Source organism: Carcharhinus amblyrhynchos, chromosome 2 (genome assembly GCF_965287045.1).
Source record: "Carcharhinus amblyrhynchos chromosome 2, sCarAmb.v2.hapA, whole genome shotgun sequence".
Taxonomy (NCBI): domain Eukaryota; kingdom Metazoa; phylum Chordata; class Chondrichthyes; order Carcharhiniformes; family Carcharhinidae; genus Carcharhinus; species Carcharhinus amblyrhynchos.
This window is the reverse complement of record NC_137325.1, coordinates 27,088,266-27,112,753: the sequence shown is the minus strand read 5'-3', so window position 1 is coordinate 27,112,753 and position 24,488 is coordinate 27,088,266. Positions and strand designations below refer to the sequence as shown.

The 24,488-nt window shown below is 45.3% G+C and overlaps 1 protein-coding gene and 1 long non-coding RNA gene across 3 annotated transcripts in view; both read left to right on the top strand.

Moving 5' to 3' along the window:
- The window catches only part of LOC145353236 (uncharacterized), a 65,352-nt gene extending 58,085 nt beyond the window's left edge, over positions 1–7,267 (top strand). For both annotated transcript variants that reach the window (XR_013888671.1, XR_013888672.1), the window contains exon 3: positions 6,728–7,267. This is a non-coding gene — a long non-coding RNA (uncharacterized LOC145353236). The remainder of the gene's footprint in view (positions 1–6,727) is intronic.
- A 30-nt stretch (positions 7,268–7,297) lies between these two features.
- Positions 7,298–24,488, top strand: part of eepd1 (endonuclease/exonuclease/phosphatase family domain containing 1) — a 103,734-nt gene continuing 86,543 nt past the window's right edge. The window contains exon 1 of the mRNA XM_080203775.1: positions 7,298–8,350. Coding sequence (XP_080059901.1) covers positions 7,488–8,350 — 863 coding nt within the window. The 5' untranslated portion in view covers positions 7,298–7,487. The remainder of the gene's footprint in view (positions 8,351–24,488) is intronic.

The window sequence follows — 24,488 nt, the reverse complement described above, 5'->3', positions numbered from 1 at the left end:
ATGCCAGCGTTGGACTGGGGTAAACGCAGTAAGAAGTCTCACAACACCAAGTTAAAGTCCACCCAGTTTATTTGATAATAAATCCACAGGTGTGATAAAGGAACAGCGTTTCCGAAAGCTTGTGGGTTTACTATCAAATAAACTGGTTGGACTTTAAACTGGTGTTGTGAGACTTCTTACTCATTTTGCTGGACATGAACAAAGAACAAACAATAGTACAACACAGGAACAGGCCCTTCGGCCCTCCAAGCCTATGCCGATCATGATGCCTGCCTAAACTAAAACCGTACGCACTTACAGAATCCATATCCTTCCATTCCCTCCTATTCATGTATTCATGCTATCCTACCTGCTCTACCACCTCTCCAGGCAGCGCGTTGCAGACATTCCCATGAGTTTAAAGTTTATTTATTAGTGTCACAAGTAGGCTTACATTAACACTGTAATGAAATTACTGTGAAAATCCCCTAGTCATCACACCCCGGCGCCTGTTGGGGTACACTGAGGGAGAATTTAGCATGGCCAATTCACCTAACCAGGACATCTTTCGGACTTTGGGGTGAAACTGCAGCAATGGGAGCAAATCCACACAGACATGAGGAGAACGTGCAGTCTCCACACAGACAGTGCCCCAAGCTGGGAATCGAACCTGGCCCTCTGGTGCTGTGAGGCAGTAGCGCTAACCATTGTGCCGCCCTCTTAAACACTTGACTAAAGAGATTTAGGATCAAGTCTATCTCTCCACACTGCGCAGCAGTAAAAGGGTGATTTAAAAAAAATAATTAATGACAGAAGGACCTTTACTGCTTATAGCTTGGATGTTGCAAGAAAAAGCTAATTGAACAATTTACGGTCAGAATGAAGGTGCACCATATGTCACTATAACTTAATGACCGCTCAATGTTTGTCTTTAACTATGAAAGCGAAATGGAAAAAGAAGTTGGATCACAGGACTGTAGATCAACGCTGGGATATTTTTAAAAAGAAAATTGCAAAGTTGCAGAATCAGTATGTACCGTGTAATAAAGACCTTGAAATTGCTTTCCATTTTATAAAGCTGTGGATAAGTCAAAGTGAGAGACGGGTTGTAATTGAAGAAGGTATTAATGGATATGAGGCAATGTTGGACACAAGGAGCGGGATTTTCCATGCTCCTTGCAGCATGTTTCGCTGAGGTGGCCCACCATTAGCTGGATGCAAGATCTTCTGCTCCTGCCCCTGTTGGGTTGCCGGAGGGGGGTTCCTATTCTATATGCCTCCCCCCACACCCCTGGTCTCCCAGAAACCTGCAGTGGGGGTTTGCTAAGAGATCCTGCAGGCGAGAACGGTGGAAAAATTCCAGCCATGGAATTAGGCCGCAGATCAACTACAATCTCAGTGAATAGCACAAAAGGCTTAATGGGCTAAACGGCAGACTGCTTTACCTTAGTTGCTAATGCTCTTGTGGCATTTAGGTTTTATTTAAAGAGAGAAAATACAGAAAGAGAATAAGGAAAGCTGACAAAGTTGTGAGGAAGAGCCTTATTTTAAAAACATTGATAAAATACTGCACTAAATATATCAATAAAAAGAGAATAGTCAAATGTAAGAGGGAGTACTCAGGGACGAGAGGATAGTAATTAATAAAGGATAGGTGCAAGTTGACACTTACTTAATAATTACTTCAGTAGATTGAAAAGAGGAGGGCATTAGGAAAGAGGTTAATCCTGAATTGATTAAAAGGAATTTAAGAGATTTGAGAGGAGTTGATAACATGTTTGCATTGTCACTGGACTGGTAGGGACCCAGTTTCAAATCCCACTATGGCAGGTGGTGAAATTTGAATTTACTAAAAATCTGGAATCAAAAGTGTAATGATGTCTATGAAACCATTGTCGATTGTCGTAAAAAAACTGTCTGGATCACTACTGCCCTTTAGTGGAGGAAGGATGCCATCCTTAGCTAGTCTGACTAGTGTGACTCCAGACCCACGAGATTGACTCTCAACTGCCCCCTGAAATGGAGGGTAGTGAGGGATAGGCAATAAACGCTGGCCCAGCCAGTGATACCCGCATACCGTCATTGAATTAAAAAAGAATTGTCATAAAAGGAAAGTGTTAAAGATGTCTGTTATGTTAGAGAAGGGTGAATATATGCCAGCTGATGTAAAACCAGGTAACCAGTATGAGCTGCGATGTATAGGGTGGCAGCTGGCACCTGTCAGGTGTGGTGCAAAACTGGTGTGAGGTATGTGTGAATTTCCTCGGGGTGGTGCGACCTATTGCGCCATAATTACATGCTGAGGGATGCGCTAAAGCTTGGGGCAGCAGCTGTGGAGGCCCAAGGCCCAGTGGGATTGGGGCCACCGTCTGAGGCTATTTCTACCATAGGACACAGAGAGATTGGAGACTGTGTAAAACCCCTTGGGCTGTATGCACCAGAGAATGTTTGACTGAACATGCAGATGTACATTGTAAACATAACTTTGCAACGGCAAACGTAGTGAGGCTACCCCATGTACTGTATTCAAATGTCAAATTTGAACTGTATGCAGTGTACTGGAAATTGTGTACTTGGGGGAAACAATACCTCCTGTACCATTTGGCATACATATTTAAATTTCTTTGCACTTTCCCATATAGAAATTGGCAATACATTTGGTCGATGGTAAGTCATATAACTTGTATTCTGCTTGTGCACTTCTGCATACCCTCATTTTTAACAGTAGGTTTAACTTTAGAATATGGGGGAATCCCAGGCATTTGGTAGCACACTCCGTGATGCTCCATCTTCACTTCTGAAAATGTACCAGTTCCCCAAAACAATTTTCGTACTCATGCATGATTATGTGAGATGCACTATTTATTGACAAAAGCAATAACTATGAGGAATCTCTGACATGCCCCTCAACATCTAAGTTTCCAGGATCCAGGAGAAACATGCAGATCAGCTCAAAGGCCTATGGTCCTGCCACGTGCAGTCGTGAATGCTAGTGGGCAGTTAAACAAGAAATAAGAGGGGGAGTCTTCACAAATATTCCCATCCACAATGACAGGGAAGCCCAGCACATCAGTGCAAGGCTAAAGAATTTGCAAGCATCTTCAGTCAAAGGTGCTGAGTGGGCAACCATCTCTTCCTTGCCCTGTGGTCCCCAGTTTCGCAGAAGCCAGTCTTCAGACAATTTGATTCACCCCGTGTGATATCAAGTAATGGCTGAAAGTACCATATAATGAAAAAGCTATGGGCCTTGACAATATTCTAACAGTAGTACTGAAGACTCACACCCCAGAAGTAACCTTTTTCCTTGATAATCTGTTCCAGTCCAGCTATAACAGGGGCATCTATTTAACAATGTGGAAAGTTGCCCAGGTATGTCCTGTCCTCGTTAAACAGGACAAATCCAATTTGCTCCAACAGCCTCCTCTTGATCATCAACAAAGTGATGGAAGATTTTGACAGTGCTACTAAATGCCACTTATTCAGCAATAACCTGCTTACTGAAGCTTAATTCAAGTTCTGCCTAGGTGTCAGAGCTCTTGACCTCATTACTTCGTTCGTTCAAAATGGACAAAAGATTTGCTCTAAGAGATAGGTGGAAGTGCTGCCCTTGACATCCAAGGCAACATTTGACCAAGTGTTGCACCAAGGTGCCTTAGCAAAACTGAAGCCAGTGGGAATTGGGGCAAAACACTCCGCTGGTTGGGGTCATACACAAAGGAAGATGGTTGTGGTTGTTGAAGGCCAACCATCTCAGCTCCAGGACATCACTGCAGGAGTTACTCAGGGCAGTGTTCTGGGCCCAACCATATCCAGCTGCCTCCTTCCATTGTGAGGTCAGACTGTGGAATGTTTGCTGATGACTGCACAGTGTTCAGCGTCGTTTGCAAATCCTCAGACACTGAAGCAGTCTGTGTCCATGTGCAGCAAAATCTGGACAATATTTAGGCTTGAGCTGATAAGTGGCAAATAATATTAGTGCCCACACAGTGCCAGGCGATGACCATCTCCAACAGGACAGAATCTAAACATCTGCCCTTGGTATTCAATGGCATTTTCATCATTGAATCTTCGACAATCATAGATGAGGTGGGAAGGGAAGTAAGGTTTAATCATTGACCAGAAACTGAACTGGACCATCTATATAAATACTGTGGCTATATAAGAACAGTAAGAAGTCTCTCAACACCAGGTTAAAGTCCAACGGTTTATTTGATAGTAAACGCCACAAGCTTTCGGAACGCTGTTCCTTCATCAGGTGAGCGGAAAGTTCTGATCAGACACAGGGCAGATAAAGGCACAGACAGTTGACTACCGTATAAGAACAGGTCAGAGTTTGGGAATTCTGCATCAGGTAGCTTGCTTCCTGACTCCCCAAAGCCTGTCCATCATCAACAAGGCACAAATCTGGACGGTGATGGAATAGCCTCCAGTTGTCTGGATGAGTGAAGCTCTTACAACACTCAAGAAGCTCAACACCATCCAGGACAAAGCAGCCTGCTTGATTGACCACCTATCCACCACGTTCAGCATTCACTGGCTTCACCATTGTGGCAGCAGAGTATCTTATGTACAAAACTGACTGCAGCTTCTCTCCAATGCTCCTTCCATACGACCCGGAAGGACAACAGCTCATGGGAGCACCGTGATCTGGAATTTCTCCAAGCAACACACCATCTTGACTTGGAGCTATATCGCCATTTCTTCACTGTCATGGGAGCAAAATTCTGGAGCCCCCATCCCTGCAGCACTGTGGGTGTACCTACACTAGGTAGACTGCAGCGGCTCAAGGCGGTGGCTCACCACCACCTTATACAGTCATAGTCATAGAATCATAGAGGTTTACAACATGGAAACAGGCCCTTTGGCCCAACTTGTCCATGCCACCCCTTTTTTTAACCTCTAAGCTAGTCCCAATTTCCCAAGTTACCTATGTAATTGTCTAAAGCGCTTTTTAAAAGACAAAATTGTACCTGCCTTCGCCACTATCTCTGGCAGCTGTTCCAGACACTCACCACCCTCTGTGTGAAAAAGTTGCCCCTCTGGACACTTTTGTATTTCTCCCCTCTCACTTTAAACTTATGCTGTCTAGTTTTAGATTCCCCTACCTGTGGGAAAAGATAGTGACTATCTAGTTGATCTATGTCCCTCATTTTAAGATCACCCCTCAGCCTCCTACGCTCCAGAGAAAAAAGTCTCAGTCTGTTTAGTCTCTACTTATAATTCAAACTATCAAGTCCCGGTAGCATCCTATTAAATCTTTTCTGCACTCTTTCTGGTTTAATAATATCCTTTCTATAATAGCGTAACCAGAACTATACACAGTATTCCAAGTGTGGCCTTATCAGTGTCTTGTACAACTTCAACAAGACATCCCAACTTCTGTATTCAATGTTCTGACCAATGAAACCACGCATGCCGAATGCCTTCTTCACCACTCTGTCCATCTGTGAATCCACTTTCAAGGAGCTATGAACATATATCCTTAGATTTCTTTGTTCTATAACTCTCCCCAACACCCTAGCATTAACTGAGTAAGTCCTGCCCTGGTTCAATCTACCAAAATGCATCACCTCACATTTGTTTAAATTAAACTCCATCTGCCATTCGTCAGCCCACTGGCCCAATTGATCAAGGGTAATTACAGATGGGCAACAAAAGCTAGCCTAGCCACAGACACTCGTATCCCATAGCTGAGGAGGGGATGCTGTTGCACCTTAAAGTTGTCTGAATTGTGACAAGTTTGGGACATGGCATGTGAATGGAAAAGTTAGGATGTGACTTTCTGTTTCATTGGAATACCCAAGCTTAGTATCATCTCACCAATGTACTTTATATTTTTGATTTGTATGGCTGAAAATATTTTGGCAGATACCTCCTCTGTCTTAGGTTTTAACATTATCAAAGTGTGACGATGTATCCTTACAGCTAGATAATGAGTGACGGTAGATATCGGTGGCACAGTGTTTAGCACGGTTGTCTCACAGCGTCAGGGACCCGGGTTCAATCCTGGTCTTGGATGACTGTCTATGCGGAGTCTGCCCATTCTCCCCGTGTCTGCATGGGTTTCTTCTGGGTGCGCCAGTTTCCTCCCACAGTCCGAAAGACGTAGTGGTTAGGTGCATTGGCCATGCTAAATTTGCTCTCAGTTGAGGGAAACTTCTTCATGCAAAGAGTTGTGAAACTGTGGCATTCCCTGCCCAGTGAAGCAGTTGAGGCTACCTCATTGAATGTTTTTAAGACAAAGATAGATACATTTTTGAACAGTAAAGGAATTAAGGGTTATGGTGAGTGGGCGGGTAGTTGGAGTTGAGTCCACGAAAAGATCAACCATGATCTTATTGAATGGCGGAGCAGGCTCGAGGGGCCAGGTGGCCTACTCCTGCTCCTAGTTCTTATGTACCTGAACAGATGCCGGAGTGTGGTAACTGGGGGATTTTCACAGTAACTTTACTGCAGTATTAATGTAAGCCTACTTGTGACACTAATAAATAGACTTAAAAAAAATTGCACTAAGAATACTGAAGTTTAAATAAGTTGAGCTCAAAACTCTCAGGTTATAATGAAAGTTATTGTGACACAGAGATAGTTAGGAGAATGTTGAGGTTTGAAACAGGCTAGCTTCAGGCTTGTGATTCTTTACATAAAGATAACCCTCGGTCTCATTTTAGCTCAGATTAAGTTTCAATGGGTTTGTAATTGCACTTTCTGTAGCTGCAGGACATTAACTGACTCCTGTGTGTTTTCACAGAGGCCGGGACACTGCCCAGCTCCTGAAACAAGTGAACACTGCCCACCAGTCTGAACAAAAAGAGCAATTTCTGAATCCTCCCGAGAAGAGCAGGGAGGCACATTCCCACCGGTTCTCATTCACTGCGTAAGGAATAAAGAAACAACAAAAAAGACCAGGGAACTCAAAAGCACGGTGCAGAAACTCTCTCTCTCTCAACTGCAAAGCTCTCATCATTTGATTGGGACAAACTGCACTCTGAAATGTCTGTAACCAGATCCAATAGCATGTGACCTGTCCTGGAGCTATTGTGATTTGTCGGCTGGAGGCGCTGGGCTCCACCTACTTGAGATGATCGGCGTTTAAGAGCAGTGCTAATACTGCACAGTGATTTGACAGCAGAGCTGGCACAGTGCCTGTTTTACATCTCTGGATTCAGCAGCTAACGCAACAAGGACATAAGCGGCTTATTGAGAAACAAGCAGACTGCTGTGGAGGAAGTGGAATTTCAAAAAGAGAGCATTAACTATCTTGAGGAAACTGATGTAGGCTGTGGTTAGCTGGGGGGGTGGGCTGGGGTGGGGGGGGGGGGGGAGCTGATCGTGCTGCTAGGGTAACTACAGGGCAGAGGTGTTTTCCAGTCTGTAGTAGTATCATGAGTAGACGCAGACGAATGTGACTGCTGAGCCTCAGTGCATCGTGTGAGAGGAGCGATAAACTGCAGCAAAGAGAGAGGAGTGGATGGTCTTTTCTGACTTTTGGTGCTCATGTTTGACTAGCGATGGGAGGGAACCTAGGCTGCCACCGTTCAATCCCCAAAGATCCATTGGAGATTGGCCAGAATCGCAAGTTCAGTGCAGCCTGCAACTTCAGTAATATTCTGGTGAACCAAGAGCGCCTCAACATCAACACGGCCACGGAGGAGGAGCTGATGACCCTTCCAGGGGTCAACCGAATGGTGGCCCAGAACATTGTGGAATATCGGGAGTGCATCGGTGGGTTTAAGAAGGTAGAGGACTTGGCACTGGTGAGCGGTATTGGCGCTGCCAGGCTGGAGCAGGTCAAACTGGAGATCTGCGTGACAAACAGTAAGAGCATGGGCTCGGCTCAGCATTCGCCCAGCTCCATGCGGAAGGATCCTTATTCCGAAACGCTCTCCTCCGCCGGTCGGATCAATGTTAACACCGCCACTGTGGCCCAGTTGATGAGCCTGCAGGGGATCAGCGACAAGATTGCACGAGGGATTGTGAGTTACCGGAAGGAGTGCGGACCCTTCGAAACCATTGACGACCTGGTGAAAGTGGCGTCGGTCAGCTCGTCGCTGCTGGATAAGGTCCGGCCCCGCATTGTGGCGGAGTGCTCGCGGCCCACCTCCACCCACACCACCAACGGCGGCTTCGACTTCTCCGCCAAGCCGCGTCCCAGCCCCACTTCCCTCAGTTTGCAGAGCGAGGACCTGGACCTGCCCCCGGGCGGCCCCACTCAGATCATCTCGACCCGGCCGAACGTGGAGGCTTTCAGCGGGCTGAGGGATGGTGAGCCCGTCCTGAGGCTGGCCAGTTGGAATCTGCAGGACTGTTCGATCGAGAAGGCCAATAACCCCGGGGTGAGAGAGGTGGTCTGCATGAGCCTTCTGGAGAACAGGTGAGCTGTCGCGGTGTGCTTCCTGGGTCTGTTTCCTTTGGTTTATAGCAGACACGGCAATGGGTGGCTCTCCTCGGGCTTTTTGAACCGGCTTGCTTGTGTTTCTTCTTGAACTCTAATAGCTGTTTGGCTTGTCATATGCTTGTGGTTTTAATGAGCCCACTTTCCATTGGCAAGCTTCCAGCAACTGTCTTTCAGTCTATTCCACTCATTGTGCTCTTTTAACAATGCTGTTTAACATTGGTTTGCTGACTGAACCATTTGTCTATGAAGTACGGTTCGTCTGGGCTCCAGGTCACAACTTCCTTGGCCGTTTGTTTTCCAACAAAAAGAAAACTGAAAACTGGCCTTGCGCGCTTGTGTGTGTATTTGCTATTAGTTGGATATGAATATACAAACATGGTTCAGCAGCAGGGAGCCTGTCCTCAGCAGCTGAGCTCATCTTGCCTCTGCTTGATCAGCATTTCATCAGCAAGATTTAATTTTTGATCACGCTGTTTTGCGATTATAAATCCTCCCTCAGTCACTCACCCCCTCCCCCCCAGCCAAATACAATAAGTGGTTGTGTGTGTGGGGGGGGGGTTCCACATTTTAGAATGCCATTTTGCATTCATAGAATCCTACAGTGCAGAAGGAGACCACTCGGTCCATCGGGTCTGCACTGACCACAATCCCACCCAGACCCTATTCCGGTAACTCCGTGTATTTACCGCAGCGAGTGCACCTGATACTAACGGGCAATTTAGCATGGCCAATTCACCTAACCCGCGGGAAGAAACCGGAGCACCCGGAGGAAACCCACGCAGACACGGGGAGAATGTGCAGACTCCACACAGATGGTGACCCAAGCCAGGAATTGAACCTGGGTCCCTGGTGCTGTGAGGCAGCAGCGCTAACCACTGTGCTGCCCTTTACCATTACTTTTGGGATGAAATATTTCTCCAAAGCAAATGATTTTTGGGACGGGGTGGGTGGGGGGGTAGTATGATTTCCTCTTCCAGAATTCAGTAGGATTCTCTGCCCTCCTGGTATCTGTAGCAACTAGAGGCTTTTTCCAGGTACATCCTGTGGTCAGAAATGGACATCATTCTTTATGTATGGACCAATAATCCAAAACCAAGGAATGAGAGTAAGCCATTTACATGATCCTGTTCTGCCTTTCAAAATCCTCATCCCCCTGTATCTTAACTTTCACGTCCTCCTGTATCTTAACTTCATCTACCCACCCTAGTTCTGCATTCCTTGCTACCCTTCTGTAATAACAATTTCAGTTTTGAAATTGTTAATTGAGCCAGCCTCAACAGTGGTGTTGTTTTGGAGTTCTAGGCTTTCCTTTCTGTGAAGAAATACTTCCGTACATCACCGCTAAATGGTATAACTCTATTTTTTTATTCTTTCACCCGTCCCTAATTACCCTTGAGAAGGTGGTGGTGAGCTGCCTTCTTGAATCACTGCAGTTTGCATCGTGTCGATACATCCACAGTGCCTTTAGGAAGAATGTTCCAGGATATTGTCGCAGCGACAGTGAAGGAACAGCGATATAGTTTCAAGTCAGGATGGTGGGTGGCTTGGGGGGGAACATGTAGGTGATGATGTTCCCAAGTATCCGCTGCCCATGTCCTCCTTCGTGGTCAAGGTTGTGGGATTGGAAGGTGCTGTTTAAGGAAGCATGGCAAATTGTGCAGTGCACTTTGTATATAAGATATGCAGTAGTGTGTAACTACTGGTACTATGCTTCAGTGGTGGAGGGAGTGAATGTTGCAAGTGGTGGTTGGGGTACCATTCAATCAGCTTGCTTTGTTCTGAGTGATGTTGAGCTTCTTGAGCGTTATTGGCACTGCATTCATCTAAGCAAGTGGAGAGTATTCTATCAGTTGCCTGAATCATGCCTTGTAGATGATGGACAGGCTTTGGATAATCAGGTGAGTGACTGCAGAATACCCAGCCTCTGACCTGCTCTTGTAGCCACAGTATTTACATGGCTAGTCCAGTTCAGTGTCTTCGCAGTGGTAACCCACACCCCCAGGATGTTAGTTGTGGGAAATTCAGTGTTGGTAATTATAGACTCCTTACCGTGCGTAAAGAGGCCATTCAGTTCATCGGGTCTGCACTGACTCTCTGACTGAGTATCTTACGCAGGCTCTATTCCCGTAACCCCACATATTTACCCTGCTAATTCCCCTAACCTATTCACTTTTGCACATTAAGGGACAATTTAGCATGGTCAATCCACCTAATCTGTACATCTTTGGATTGGAGGAGGAAACGGTAGCACAGTGGTTAGCACTGCTGCTTCACAGCTCAAGGGAACCTGGGTTCGATTCCTGGCTTGGGTCACTGTCTGTGTGGAGTTTGCACATTCCCCTCATGTCTGCGTGGGTTTCCTCCAGGTGCTCTGGTTTCGTCCCACAGTCCAAAGATGTGCGGGTTAGGTTGATTGCCATGCTAAAAAAAAATTGCCCCTTTGTGTCTTGAGATATGTAGGTTAGAGGGATTAGCGGGTAAATATGTAGGGATATGGGGGTAGGGCCTGGGTGGGATTGTGGTCGGTGCAGACTCGATGGACCAAATGGCCTCTTTCTGCACTGTAGGGATTCTATAATTCTATGAAACAGGAGCACCTGGAGGAAACCCACGCAGACATGGGAGAATGTGCAGATTCCACAGTTACCCAAGGCTGCAATTGAAGCCGAGTTCCATGAGCTATCAGTGCTAGCCATTGTACGATCCCTTGTAATGCCATTGAATGTCAATGGGAGATGTTTAAATTCAGTCCATGGATATTGACTGCTTCAGTATCTGAGGGTTTGTGAATGGGCTGAACATCATCAGCGGACATCCCTGCTTCTGATCTTGTGATAGGGGAAAGGTCATTGATGAAGCAGCTGAAGATGATTGGGCTGAGAACATTATCTTGAGGAACTCCTGCAGTGATGTCCTGAGTCTGAGCTGATCGATCTCCCACAATCACCACCATCTTCTGCTGGGCATGACTCCAACAAGCGGAGAGTTTTACACCTTTATTCCCGTTGACTTAATGCCACATTCAATCAAGTGCAGATTTGATGTCAAGTCTGACCATAGAATCCCCACAGTGTAGAAAGAGGCCATTTGGCCCATCAAGTCTGCACTGACTGTCCAACAGAGCATCCCACCCAGGCCCTCCCTTTTGCCCCAGCCAATATTTGCCATGGCTAATCCATCTAACCTTCATATCTTTGGACTGTGGATGTCATTTTTCACTTCACCTCTGCAGTTCAGCTCTTTCGTCTATGTTTGGGCCAAGGCTGAGTGTCCTTGGCAGAATATCAACAGCATCGGTGAGCATGTTATTACTATGTAAATATCACTCGATAGCACCATTAATGACACCTTCCATCATTATGATGATGGAGAGTAGACTAGATAGATTATGGGCAGCACGGTAGCACAGTGGTTGGCACTGCTGCTTCACAGCTCCAGGGTCCTGGGTTTGATTCCCGGCTTGGGTCACTGTCTGTGTGGAGTTTGCACATTCTCCTCGTGTCTGTGTGGGTTTCCTCTGGGTATTCTGGTTTCCTCCCACAGTCCAAAGACGTGCAGGTTAGGTTGATTGGCCTTGCTAAGAAATTGCCCCTTAGTGTCCAGGGATGCGTAGGTTAGAGGGATTAGTGGGTATAATATGTAGGAATATGGGGGTAGGTCCTGGATGGGATTGTGTTCAGTGCAGACTCGATGGGCTGAAGGGCCTCTTTCTGCACTGTAGGGTTCTATGATTCTATGATAGTGTGGCAATTGGCAGGATTGAATCTTTCCTGTATTTTGTGTTCAGGACATATCTGGACAATTTTCCACATTGTCAGGTAGATGCCAGCATTGTAACTGAACTGGAACAGCTTGGCTAGGAGCATGGCAAGTTCAGGAGCACAAATCTTCAGTACTAATGTTAGAATGTTGTCACAACCCAGAGCCTTTGAAGTATACCAAGCCTTCAACCTCTTCTTGGTATCACCTGGAATGAATTGAATTGGTTGAAGACTGATGTCCGTGATCCTGGGGGCCTCCGGAGAAGGTTGAGATGAATCACCCAGTCAGTACTTCTAGCTGGAGATGGTTGGAAACGCTTCAGCCTTGTCTTTTGCGCTGACACGCTGGGCTCCCCCATCATTGAAAAATTAGATATTTGTGAATCCTCCTGCTCCTTGGGCAGCATGGTGGCACAGTGGTTAGCACTGCTGCCTCACAGTGCCAGGGACCCGGGTTCAATTCCTGGTTTGGGTCACTGTCTGTGTAGACTGTGCACATTCTCCCTGTTTCTGCGTGGGTTTCCTCTGGGTGCTCTGGTTTCCTCCCTCAGGCCAAAAGACATACCAGTTAGGTGCATTGGCCATGCCAAATTCTCCCTCAGTGTACCCAAACAGGTGCCGGAGTGTGGCGACTAGAGAATTTTCATAGTAACTTCACTGCAGTGTTAATTAAGTCTACTTGTGACGCTAATAAATAAACTTTAAACTTTCTGTTAGTTATTTAACTGTCCACCACCATTCACATCTAGATGTGATAAGGCTGCAGGGCTTAGATCTGATCTGTTGGTTGTGGGACAACTCTACTTGTAGCGTACTGCTTTCCTGGTTTAATATGTGTATATTCCTGCGCTGAAGCTTCGCCAGGTTGGCATCTCATGCTGTCCTGCACTGTTCATTAAACCGTTCCCTTGTTTGACAGTGATGGTGGAGTGAGGGATACACTGGCTCATTCGGTTATGGATTGTGATTGAATTCAGTCTTCCCTTTAAACTGTGCAAGAGCGTGACCATGCTGCAATCCAGAACTTATCCCGCAGGGAATAACTGGGCCACACAAATCCAGCACTCCATTTAGGATGTATGCACATGCAACAGCACAGCAAACATAAAGGACCACCTTGCCTACATACACCAAGGAGACATTAAAGAGAGCATCAGTCATCCGTCCTCCGGGATTAACCTAGAGACTTCAGGATTTGAACATTAAACCCTTGGGCAATACTACAAGCAGCCCTGAAGGGAAATCATACAGACATTGAAAATATTGGAGATCAAGAACCTGCTTGACTGATAATCCAGAATCATTCATTGGGAGATTGAATGGGCTTTTCGCTTTCCAAATAACATGAAGTCATGCAGGGTGGCATGGTGGCTCAGTGATTAGCACTAATGCCTCAGCGCCAGGGACCTGGGTTCGATTCCCTGTGTGGAGTTTGCATGTTCTCCCCGTGTCTGTGTGGGCTTCCTCTGGGTGGTCTCGTTTCCTCCCACAGTCCAAAGATGTACAGGTTAGCTGGATTGGCCAAACTAAAATTGCCCCTAGCTAAGGTAAATATGTGGGGTTATGGGAATAGGGCCTGGGTGGGATTGTGGTCAGTGCAGGCTGAATGGCCTTTTTCTGCACTAGAGGATTCTATATTCTATGATTCTATGAGTAAATACAGCACCATATAAGATGTGGCAATCGGTGGCAAGAATGTGGGTGTGTTAACGAAGAAATTAATGAAATCCATGGGACAAATATTTCAGTTTTGGGAATCAATGATGGGGATAATAATTGATGAGAAATGCTGCATTACATATTTGAGGGATGAGATATCTCAAGATATCAACCTGTGTATGAATATCATATGAAGCTGCTATGCCTGGGTATTTAGCACAGGAGAGAGGCAGGGCTGTATTAGCACAACAAGTGTTGAGGTGTGGACCTGTGCTCAGCTTCTGGCCTGAATCTTATGGCCATTCATGCATCCATCCTGCTACAGTGAACGAAGATTTGGCTGGACACCAAATTCTCCGACCTCACTGCAGTGGAAGCATGGTGCGAACCGCCGGTAAGATCGCACCTTCCTGTGCGCTTTGATCAATGTGTAAGTAATTCGGAAGTTATTAAAAATTGTGAGGATTTGTAAGTTGCATGACAGATTTTATCGTTCTCAGTAATTAAATAACATCATCCATCCACCCCTGCAGCGCAGTGCCAATTTAGCTACAAGAGTCAGCCTTTTTTTAACCAAGAAATGCCTACTGGATCGCTTCATTTTGAGTCACTTCAGAACCCTGTCGGATCTAAACCAGGATCTTTCTGAGTCTTAGCGCAATGCGCAGCCAATTTGAAAGTGACGTTCAGCCAGACTTGTGCTTGGGTTTCGTTCTCCAGAATCAAGCTTCCCACTGGAACCACAGATGTATGGAGGATGGCCACAGTGTCAGGTGGTTTGACGGTGGAGAAAAGGTGTGGGAGCACCGCTGCCAAGTCTAGTGCTCTGACTTAACATGAATCATTGAATGGAAATTGTACCTCCCTCATAACCCTTTCCATCTGACTAGCTGGTTCAATTCAACCTGTTCTCCTTTTATCCATTCAGTCCATTTTTTAAGCTGTTCGCATGTTACTGTCTCCTGACCTGTTTTGTCTCGTGTAACTGGATGAGATGCCAAAGTAAGCTTGCAAACCAAGAACCGGTTTTTAAAAAATCTCTTAATTATTGTTTTTATTCATTCATGGGACATGGGTGTCACTGGCTCGCCACATTTATTGCCCATCCCTGGTTGCCCTTGAGAAGATGGTGGTGAGCTGCCTTCTTGAAACACTGCCCAGGTTGATGCCAGGTGGCTGATCCAGTTTTATTCCATGCATGGCTGCTCCATGGCTGCCTGAGATCTGGAGCTTGACGGTGCTTAACCCAAGCAGAAGGCAACTTAAACCTCTTGTCACATTGGGTTGAGTGGTGCACTAAGCTTGAAGATGCATGTTTTCCCATTTTTAAACTGAGGTAGTAAAAGTCAGTAGACGGATATAAGAAGCAATTTAAAAAAAAAAGCGAATGGCTTTGTCCATTATTTCAGTGTGGCTGGAATACAAAGTGGGGGAAGCTCAGCTGTACAATTTCTTCGTCAGGCCCCACCTTAACTTACTATCCTAAAAGAAGTGGTTCATGAGACAGTTGATGCATTGGTTTAAGGTTTTCAAAATTCCTGAACTTTGGAGGAGGTTCCATTTGATTGGAACAGAGTGAATGCAGCTCCTTTATTCAAAAAATAAGGGAGACAGACAGCTGAAACCTTCTGTACATCTGTCATAGCAAAAATGTTCAAAGGTATTATTAACTATGCGGGATGGGATTCTCCAGCCACGCTTGCCCCAAAACTGGAGAATCCCGTCCGCGGTCAATGGATCTATGCGTGGTCTGCCCCCTGCCCGTTACAATCTCCATGGTGGGCAGGATGGGAGAAATATCCCCCCGGGTTGTAATTTTGCAGAAAAAAACAAGTGTCACAACAGACCGGCGCGGTTTACACCACAATCATCCCCCACACAAGTTATTATTTGGGAGAGCGGTGAGTTATGCAGCATTTCTGAGCAGGGAGGTGGGGCTGGGGGTTTAAATATGCCAGTGAGCCGGGCTGCAAAGTAGTTAGGTGCAGTTTTGGGAGGGTACCCCAATCTCACGGTGCACAGGGAGGTCCCCTCTCTCCCCCCACAGACTTTGGGACGCCCACCCCTCCCCACACCCACCGTGCACAATGTTTCCCCACCCCCCCTCCAACATGGGTCAGCTGCATCAGGGTAAAGTGGTTATCCCAATGGGTGCCCTTCGTGGCCCCCGACATGCTCCCCTTCAAGAGTCCTTTCATGCTCCACCCATTCATGACCCCCCTCATCTTAGTTCCCCCCCTCCCCCCCCCCACACAATTCCAACCCCTTTTGCACTACCCCGGTACATCAGCAGTGCCCAGCACTAGGATGTCAGGTGGGCACTGCCAAATGGGCACTACCTAGCCATGTCCTCAACCACCTAGAGGGTCCAGTAGCCTCCAAATCTACCCCCCCACCTTCCCTCCAGCGTGACCATCATTGTCTGGTCTCTGCTGGTGGAGACCACAAGTGATTCTCATCTGTCTTACAACGTGCCCGAGGTTCAGAAAGTCCCGGGAGCTGGGAGAACCTGATGTTGAACATGCTGAGCATATTTAAATGCCACTGTAAATGTTCGAGTCAGCCGCAGGGCACGATCCAGTTTGTGCCATTAGAACGGGACTGGGACAGTTGCAAACCATTTGGCGCTGAGTGCGAAACTGATCTTTAGGCCCAGGCGCTCTTTTCCGGGATCGCCGTGATCTGTGCCAGGCATGGCAAGGTTGGAAAATCGTTACAGCAGGGCACTTGGAAAAATTCGAGGTAATCAGGCTGTGTCAGCATGGTTTTGTGAAAGAGAAATCTTGTTTAACCAATTTATTGGATTTCTTTGAAAAAGTAACGTGGGCTGTGGGTAAAGGAGAACTGGTGGATTTACTGCACTTAGATTTCCAGAAGGCATTTGCTAAAGCGCCACATCAAAGGTGATCGCCAAAAAAATAGAAGCGTGTGGTGTAGGGGTATATCGGAATGGACGAAAGATTGGATAGCTAACAGGAAACCGAGAGGAGGCTAACTGGGTCATTTTCTGATTGGCAAGGCGATGTGCCACAGCAATCAATGCTGGGGCTCCAACATTTTACAAATTATGTAAATGACTTGGATGAAGGGACCAAAGGTTTAGTTGCTCAATTTGCTGATGTCACAAAAATGGGGAGGAAAGTAAGTTGTGCAGAGGACATAAGATGGCTACAAAGAAATATAGATGGGTTAAGTGAGTGGGTAAAGTCCTGGCAAATAGAATCTTACAGTACAGAAGGAGGACTTTGGGTCTGCACCAACCACAATCCCACCCAGGCCCTATTCTCATGATCCCATACGTTTACACTAGCTAGTCCCCCTGACATTAAAGGACAATTTAGCATGGCCAATCCACCTAACCTGCACATCTTTTGGACAGTGGGAGGAAACTGGAACACCCAGATGAAACCCACACAGACATGAGGAGAATGTGCAAACTCCACACAGACAGTGACCCAAGCTGGGAATCGAAGCCGGGCCCATGACGCTGTGAGGCAGCAGTATCATAACGTCGGATAACGTGGAATTGTCCATCTTGGTAGAAAGAATTGCACAGAATTGCATTGTCTAAATGGTAAGAGTTTGCAGAGCTCTGAAATGAAGAAGGATCTGGGTGTCCTCATGCATGAATCACAAAAGGCTAGTATGCAAATGCAGCAAGTAATTTGGAAAACTAATAGAATGTTATTGTTTATTGCGAGGAGAATTGAATATCAACTGAGGAAGATTATGCTTCAATTATACAGGGCATGGTAAAACTGTGTACAATATTTGTCTCTTTATTTAAGGAAGGATGTAAATATATGGGAAGCAATTCAGACTAATACTTGGAATGGTCAGGGTGCCTTACGAAGAAAGGTGGACAGACTCTGGCTTGTATCTGCTGGAGTTTAGAAGTGTATGAGATGATGTGATTGAAATATATAAGACACTGAGAGGTCATAACAGGGTAGTTGTGGAGAAGATGTTTCGTCTTGTGGGAGAATCTAAGTCGAGGGGTGATTGTTTAAAAATAGAGGGTCACCCATTTAAGACAGAGACGAGGAGAATCTTCTTTGCTGCGAGTTGTGAGCCTTTAGAACTCTCTTCCTCAAAAGGAGGCACGATGGCACAGTGATTAGCACTCCTGCCTCACAGCACCAGGGACCTGGGTTCAATTCCCAGCTTGGGTTGCTATCTGTGCAGAGTCTGCACCTTCTCCTCATATCTGTGCGGGTTTCTTTTGGGTGCTCCGGTTTCCTCCCACGGTCCGAAAGATGTGCTGGTTAGGTACACTGGCCATGCTAAATTCCCCCCTCCGTGTACCCGAACAGGCGCCGGAGTGGGGTGACTAGGGGATTTTCACAGTAGTTTCATTGCAGTGTTAATGTAAGCCTACTTGTGACACTAATAAATAAACTTTAATTATAAGGTAGTTTTTGAATATTCCTTGATGGGCAAGGGGGTAGGCGGGAATGCAGAGGTGAAATTCCATGCAGATCAGCCATGATATTATTGAATGGACGAGTAGGCTCGAGTGGCCGCGTGGCCTACTCTTGCTCCTAATTTGTATGGTTGTATGTTCGGTTTGCGGCATTGCACCTATGTTGTCTTTGAAGGGGGGGGCCTGCATAAATTCGCTAGTGTGATAGCAGGGGTCAAATTTGCAGTTACATTAATTAAGACAAGTTGCATAAACTTGTGTTTAGACATCAAAGGGGTGATCTGATTGAAGTGTTTAAAGTATTTGAAGGATTTGATAGGATGGACACTGGGAATCCAGAAAAGGTGGATGTAATCTATAAAAACGAGAGCAAGACCACTCTGAAAAGAAACACTTTTCTTTCCACACAAAAGCTAGTGGAAACCTGGAACATTCTGCCTGGAAAAGCTGTTGAGGGAGGTCAGTTGGAGCCCCTGAGCAATGGAATTTTGTTGGGTAAAGGTTTGGCATAATGTAGAGGAAAGGGCCCATTTGTAGTTGAGGTGCAGATCAACCACATTCTAACTGAATGTTGGAGCAGGATCAGTGGGCTGAATGGCCTGCTTCTGTTTGCGTTTGAGGTACTGAGGAGACTGACAATAGACCTCCATCCCCACCTGACAACCCTTTTAAGTTTTGCATGAACTGTACTATGTTGAACTGCAGTTACATAATGATTTAACCAGAAGTGGAAGCTGTCTGGAGGTTAATTGTAAGTGTAATTTTGCTTTCAGCAACAGAAAGGTCCTCATTGTTCCAGTGTAATGGAGTTGCCAGACGGCAATGTTTTTCCCAGCCTGTTTCACAAGGTTGGCACTAAGTCTATTTCAAGTGAAGTGAGGGATCTTTGACAAGAGGGAAAAGTTGGCAGAACCCTATGGTTTATGGTGCAGCACACACACACCATGTGCCCAGCACTAAATGTTGGACTGCTGTTTGGTGTGTTGTGCGGAGTGAAATCTGGAGCTCGTAAGTGCAGCAAATGTGCGTCGATTTTCTCTCCTTTCCCTGTTGACATCTGTTTCTGTGAATGTGGAGAAAGCTTGTAATGTAGTAATTTAAAAACTTGCGCTGGAACTCTACTGCCTCGCCTGTCACGGAATCGGAGCGGGCAAGGGACCGACAATGGAAATGTCCGTTGACCTTGAGCTGGTCTCTCTTGAGTGAGGTCATAAAATCACGCCTCGGATTCTTCCATTCGGTTTATCGGTCATCGCTGTTTGTGGGATCTTGCTGTGTTAAAATAAGCTGCCATGTTTGCATGTGAACATACAAATTAGGAGCAGGAGTAGGCCACTCAGCCCCTCAAGCCTGCTTTGCCTTCCTGCCTAACCCCACTAACCTTTCATTCCCTTGCTTCTCAGGAATCTATCTACTTCTGCCTGAAAGATATTCAAAGACAGCCTCGGTCACCTTTTGCAGGAAGCTAGCTCCAGTTACACAACCCTTTAAGATAATTTTTTTCCCTCTCACCTCTGTTTTAAATGGGCAACCCCTTCTTTTTAAATAGTGACCCCTAATTCTAGATTATCAAACAAGAGGAAGCATTTTCTTTACACATCCACCCTGTCAACAAGCCTCAGGACATTATAGGTTTCAATCAAGTCACCTCTTGTTCTTCTAAATTTGAGCAGGTATAAGCCAGCCTATCCAGCCTCATAAGACAACTTTCCCATTCCAGATATTAATCATTCGGTATTAATTTACTCTTATCAGAATGGCAAACACACTGCTAAAATACTGTATTTTCTGTAAATCTATCTGGGGTATCCTAAGGTTTTTTTTACAAGGTGTTATATAATTGCAGGCTCTTTCTTTCTGGCCCCTGTTCCATCACAGACTATAATTATGACAGAATGCAGTGTGTTTGGACAAATAGAAGTAAAGTTATTCGGATCCCTTTTGTCAGGTAACTTCAGAAAGAAACTAAATAGGCAAGTTATGTTGCTGATTGACAGAAGCACTTGACTGTCTGTGTGCGGCGGCTATTTGTACATGAGAGATTGCATTGCAAATTCACTCTGAGTGTTGTACAGCCCAGTAGTTATAGGTCCAGGTGCCAACCGATCACCTCATTCAAGTCCAGTTTGCATGTAAATAGAATGAACAAATCAGAAGTGATTAAGTGGCAGGTGTACAGCGTATGACCCACCAGCGTCAGTCGTGCTACTGAATTTGAAAACTCACCAGTTGACTTGTCTCCATTGGTAGAATTCTTGGCTCTGAAGTTGAAAGGCTTAAAGCTTCGAGCCTTATAAGCACATGATCTACTCCCAACACTTCAGAACACCACTGCACCTTTTTTTGTCTTGTGATCAACCCTCTTGTTTTGGAATCCCATTGCTCATTTCTATTTTTGCTTGACATTTCCAAAACCTCCGAATTTTACAAAGGTAAAATGGACCAAATAGACCAGTGATGGAATGGTTCTCAGATGGAATGTACCTGAACGGGCATTTTCCAGTTTGTTCCCAACAGACTTTTTTTTTTGTGCACACAAGACTCTATACATGGGAAGTACGCCTTTTCTTGTAGCCTGCCTCTTTACGCGGAATGTTTTATATCCAGAAGCTACATTGATCCAACTACAGGTTGGAGAACCAGTTTGCCTCAAACCACTTTATGCATTTAATGATCCAGGAACCTTCTAGCCTGCTGTTTCACAATGGGAAAGCAGGCTGGTTTTGACAAGCACCATTCCCTTACTAAACCAACAGTGCTTCAAGGTGGCTGGTGTTTTGCATTCAAAGCTAAGGCAAGGTGAGATCCAAGAGGGGCGGAGTGGGGAGTAATTGGAAATGAAATGAAACCTACCATATGTTGGTTTGGGCTGTCATGGTGAGTGGCAGAAACCAGCGGTAGGTATCTGCAAATGAGATCTGCCACTGACATCTGTCTCCTGTGTAGCACAGAAATGTTTGAGGCCGAAAAGTTAAGATATTAAATTTTATGTTATGCTTAGTTCCTGATTAAGAAGGGCCTGAAGAGAGAGATACTTACGCCAGCAGCAATTAGTCTGACTTCACGATTTGAGAAAATGTTTCACTGTCGGTTCTCAAGGCAAACTGAGAATGAATGAATTAATTTCTAATACCATGCTGTCATTGGGTAGGCTGGCTTGGAGGAGGAGTTAATGATCACTTAAGGGAACTTTAATATGTCATTGTTTTTCCCTGCTAAAAATACATAGAAAATTTTATGTCCTTTCTCCATTTTAACTAAAGAGAGCAAATAAAGGTGGGAGTATTCTTTAATGAGAGCTTTCATAGAGTGGGAGGGAAAATTAGCAGATCCATTTGAATGGAAAGGATGAGGAGGAAGTCGGATCCTGTTCCATGTTGGGTAGCGTGGGATTCTTCTGCCTTCTGAGACCAGACATTACTGATACTTTTGGAGCTTAAAGACCATAATTATGATACATTGCCCAATATGTTGTGATGTGTGTGAATTCAATAGTATTCAGTTGAACTGTATTCTCACTCAAATCAATGTGTTTTTTCTTAGCTAATACTTAACCAAAGATGTCCCTTAAAATTGCTACCCTTCTGCCTCTATGGCTTTGTCCTGTGATTGTCTATATGTCAAAGTGAACAAGGGGAGACATCGCAGGCTGGGGAGCTCAGAAGAATGAAACCTTAGCCAACGTATCCATTGCCTTAGTACATGCAATAACACTAGAGACTTACTAGCATTGCGTTCATTAATACAGTACAGTAAATGGCAAAACCCTTAAGAGTATTGAGAGGCAAAGGGATCTGGGTGTACAGGTACAAAGGTCACTGAAAGTGGCTAGGCAGGCGGAGAAGGTAGTCAAGAAGGCATATGGCATGCTTGCCTTCATTGGCTGGGGTATTGAATTTAAAAATTAGCAAGTCACATTGCTGCTTTATAGAACCTTAGTTAGGCCACACTTGGAATATAGTGTTCAATTCTGCTTCCTACACTACCAGAAGCATGTGGAGGCTTTGGAGAGAGTACAGAAAAGATTTACCAGGATGTTGCCTGGTATGGAGGGCATTAGCTATGAGGAGAGATTGAAGAAATTTGATTTGTTCTCACTGGAGCGACAAAGGTTGAGGGGAGACCTGATAGAAGTCTACAAGATTATGAGAGCTGTGGACAGAGTGGATAGTCAGAAACTTTTTCCCAGGGTGAAGAGTCAATTACTAGGGGCATAGCTTTTAAGGTGCAAGGGGCAAGTTTTAAAAGAGATGTACGAGGCAGATTTTTTACACAGAGAGTGGTGGGTGCTTGGAACTTGTTGCTGGGGGAGATAGTGGAAGCAAATACAGTAGTGACTTTTAAGGGGCATTTTGACAAGTACACGAATGAGATGGGAATAGAGGGATATGGTCCCCAGAAGGGTAGGGGGTTTTGGTTGAGTCAGGCAGCCTGGTTGGTGCAGGCTTGGAGGGCCAAAGGGCCTGTTCCTGTGCTGTAATTTTCTTTGTTCTTGTTCTTTATTAAGCTGATGTTGGAGTAGTTTGAGTAAGGAAGTTGAAAAAAAGTGCTTTTGCTTTCCCAACTTGTCCCTCTCAACATTGATACACTTTTTGTAGAGAAATTGATAACTTGAATGGTCTCATGTTCAAATTCATCCTTAGCCTCACCCCCCTCTATCTCTGTAACCTCCTCCTCCAACCCTATAGACCTTCAAGAACCCTGCAATCTTCCAGTCTCTTCACCCCACCATCAAATGCTGAAGCTATAACTATCTAGGTCCCACTACCTGGAATTCCCACCTGAAACCCTCCTGTCATTCCCTTTACGTTTACGTTTTTATTTATTTATTAGTGTCAAGTAGTGTTATTAGACCAAGTAGGCTAGCATTAACACTGCAATTAAATTACAATGAAAATCTCCTAGTCACCACACTCTGGAGCCTGTTCAGGTACATAGAGGGAGAATTTAGCAAGGCCAAAGCATCTAACCAGCACATCTTTCAGACAGTGGGAGGATTTTGGAGCACCTGGAGGAAACCCATGCAGACACGGGGAGAATGTGCAGACTCTATACAGACGGTGATCCAAGTTGAGAATCGAATCAGGGACCCCGTCGCTGTGCGGCAGCAGTGCTACCGTGCTGACGATCTTAAAACTTAACTCTTTGCTTGAGCTTTTAGTCACTTGTCCAGCTAACTCTTCCTTTGGTTTCATGTCAAAGTTTTGTGTGATTACGCTCTGACAAAGGGCCATGGGCCATTTGCCTGCATTTAAAGACGCTATATAAATGCAAGTTGTTGTCTGATGCATATCAAAATGAAGATTGAAGTTCTGAAGTCATTCAAGAAACAATTAGATCCTTGAGTAGTTGTGGAGTTGTTTGGAAGAGTGGGTTAAATAACCTTCTATGTTTTTAGGAAGATGTTAAATTTGAAGTAATGAAGGACTGTTAGTTTTCCAACTTCTCGAGCACTAATGTGAAATGTTTTGTTATTTCAACAGTGCTATCCAAGATTAGTGAAGTTGTCAGCTTACTTTATAACTTTTCCAAGTGGCAGCAGGTTCCTGATGCCTGGATCACATCCCATTTGCTCATTTCCTCTCTCTACTGTCAGTGAAATCTTCAAGTTGACGTCTTGTGCTGCAGTGAGGTAGATTGCCAGAAAACATCAATACTGACAAAAACAAGGTCATACAAAATATTTCATGCGTTAACAATCCCTCTCTGACAAATACAAACAGGAGAGAAAATGAGTCTCCACTCTTGAGCTCCCAGTTGTGCCTAGAAAAGGGATAGGGAATAGGTGCAATGCGATGGAGAAAAATATTATTTAGATACTCTTAGTGTTGTATTTGATTTGATTGTAAAACATTTGACGTGTATAACATAAAGCATACGGCATGAATCATAGAATAGTATCATAAAATCCCTACAGTGCAGAAAGAAGCCATTGAGCGCACCGACCACAATCCCACCCAGGCCCTATTCCCGTGACCTCTCATACTTACCCTGCTAACTCTCTGGAACTAGGGTTAATTTAGCATGGCCAATCAATCTAACATGCACATCTTTTGGACTGTGGGACGAAACCGGAGTATCCAGAGGAAACCCACGTAGATACGGAGAGAACGTGCAAGCTCCAGACAGACAGTGACCCAAGCTGGGAATTGAACCCAGGTCCCTGGCACTGTGAGGCAGCAGTGGTAACTACTGTGCTGCCCAAGAATGTTCATAGGTAGTTTGTCTGGAACATACGCAAGGAACTCCACAATTGCTGGTAATTATATGG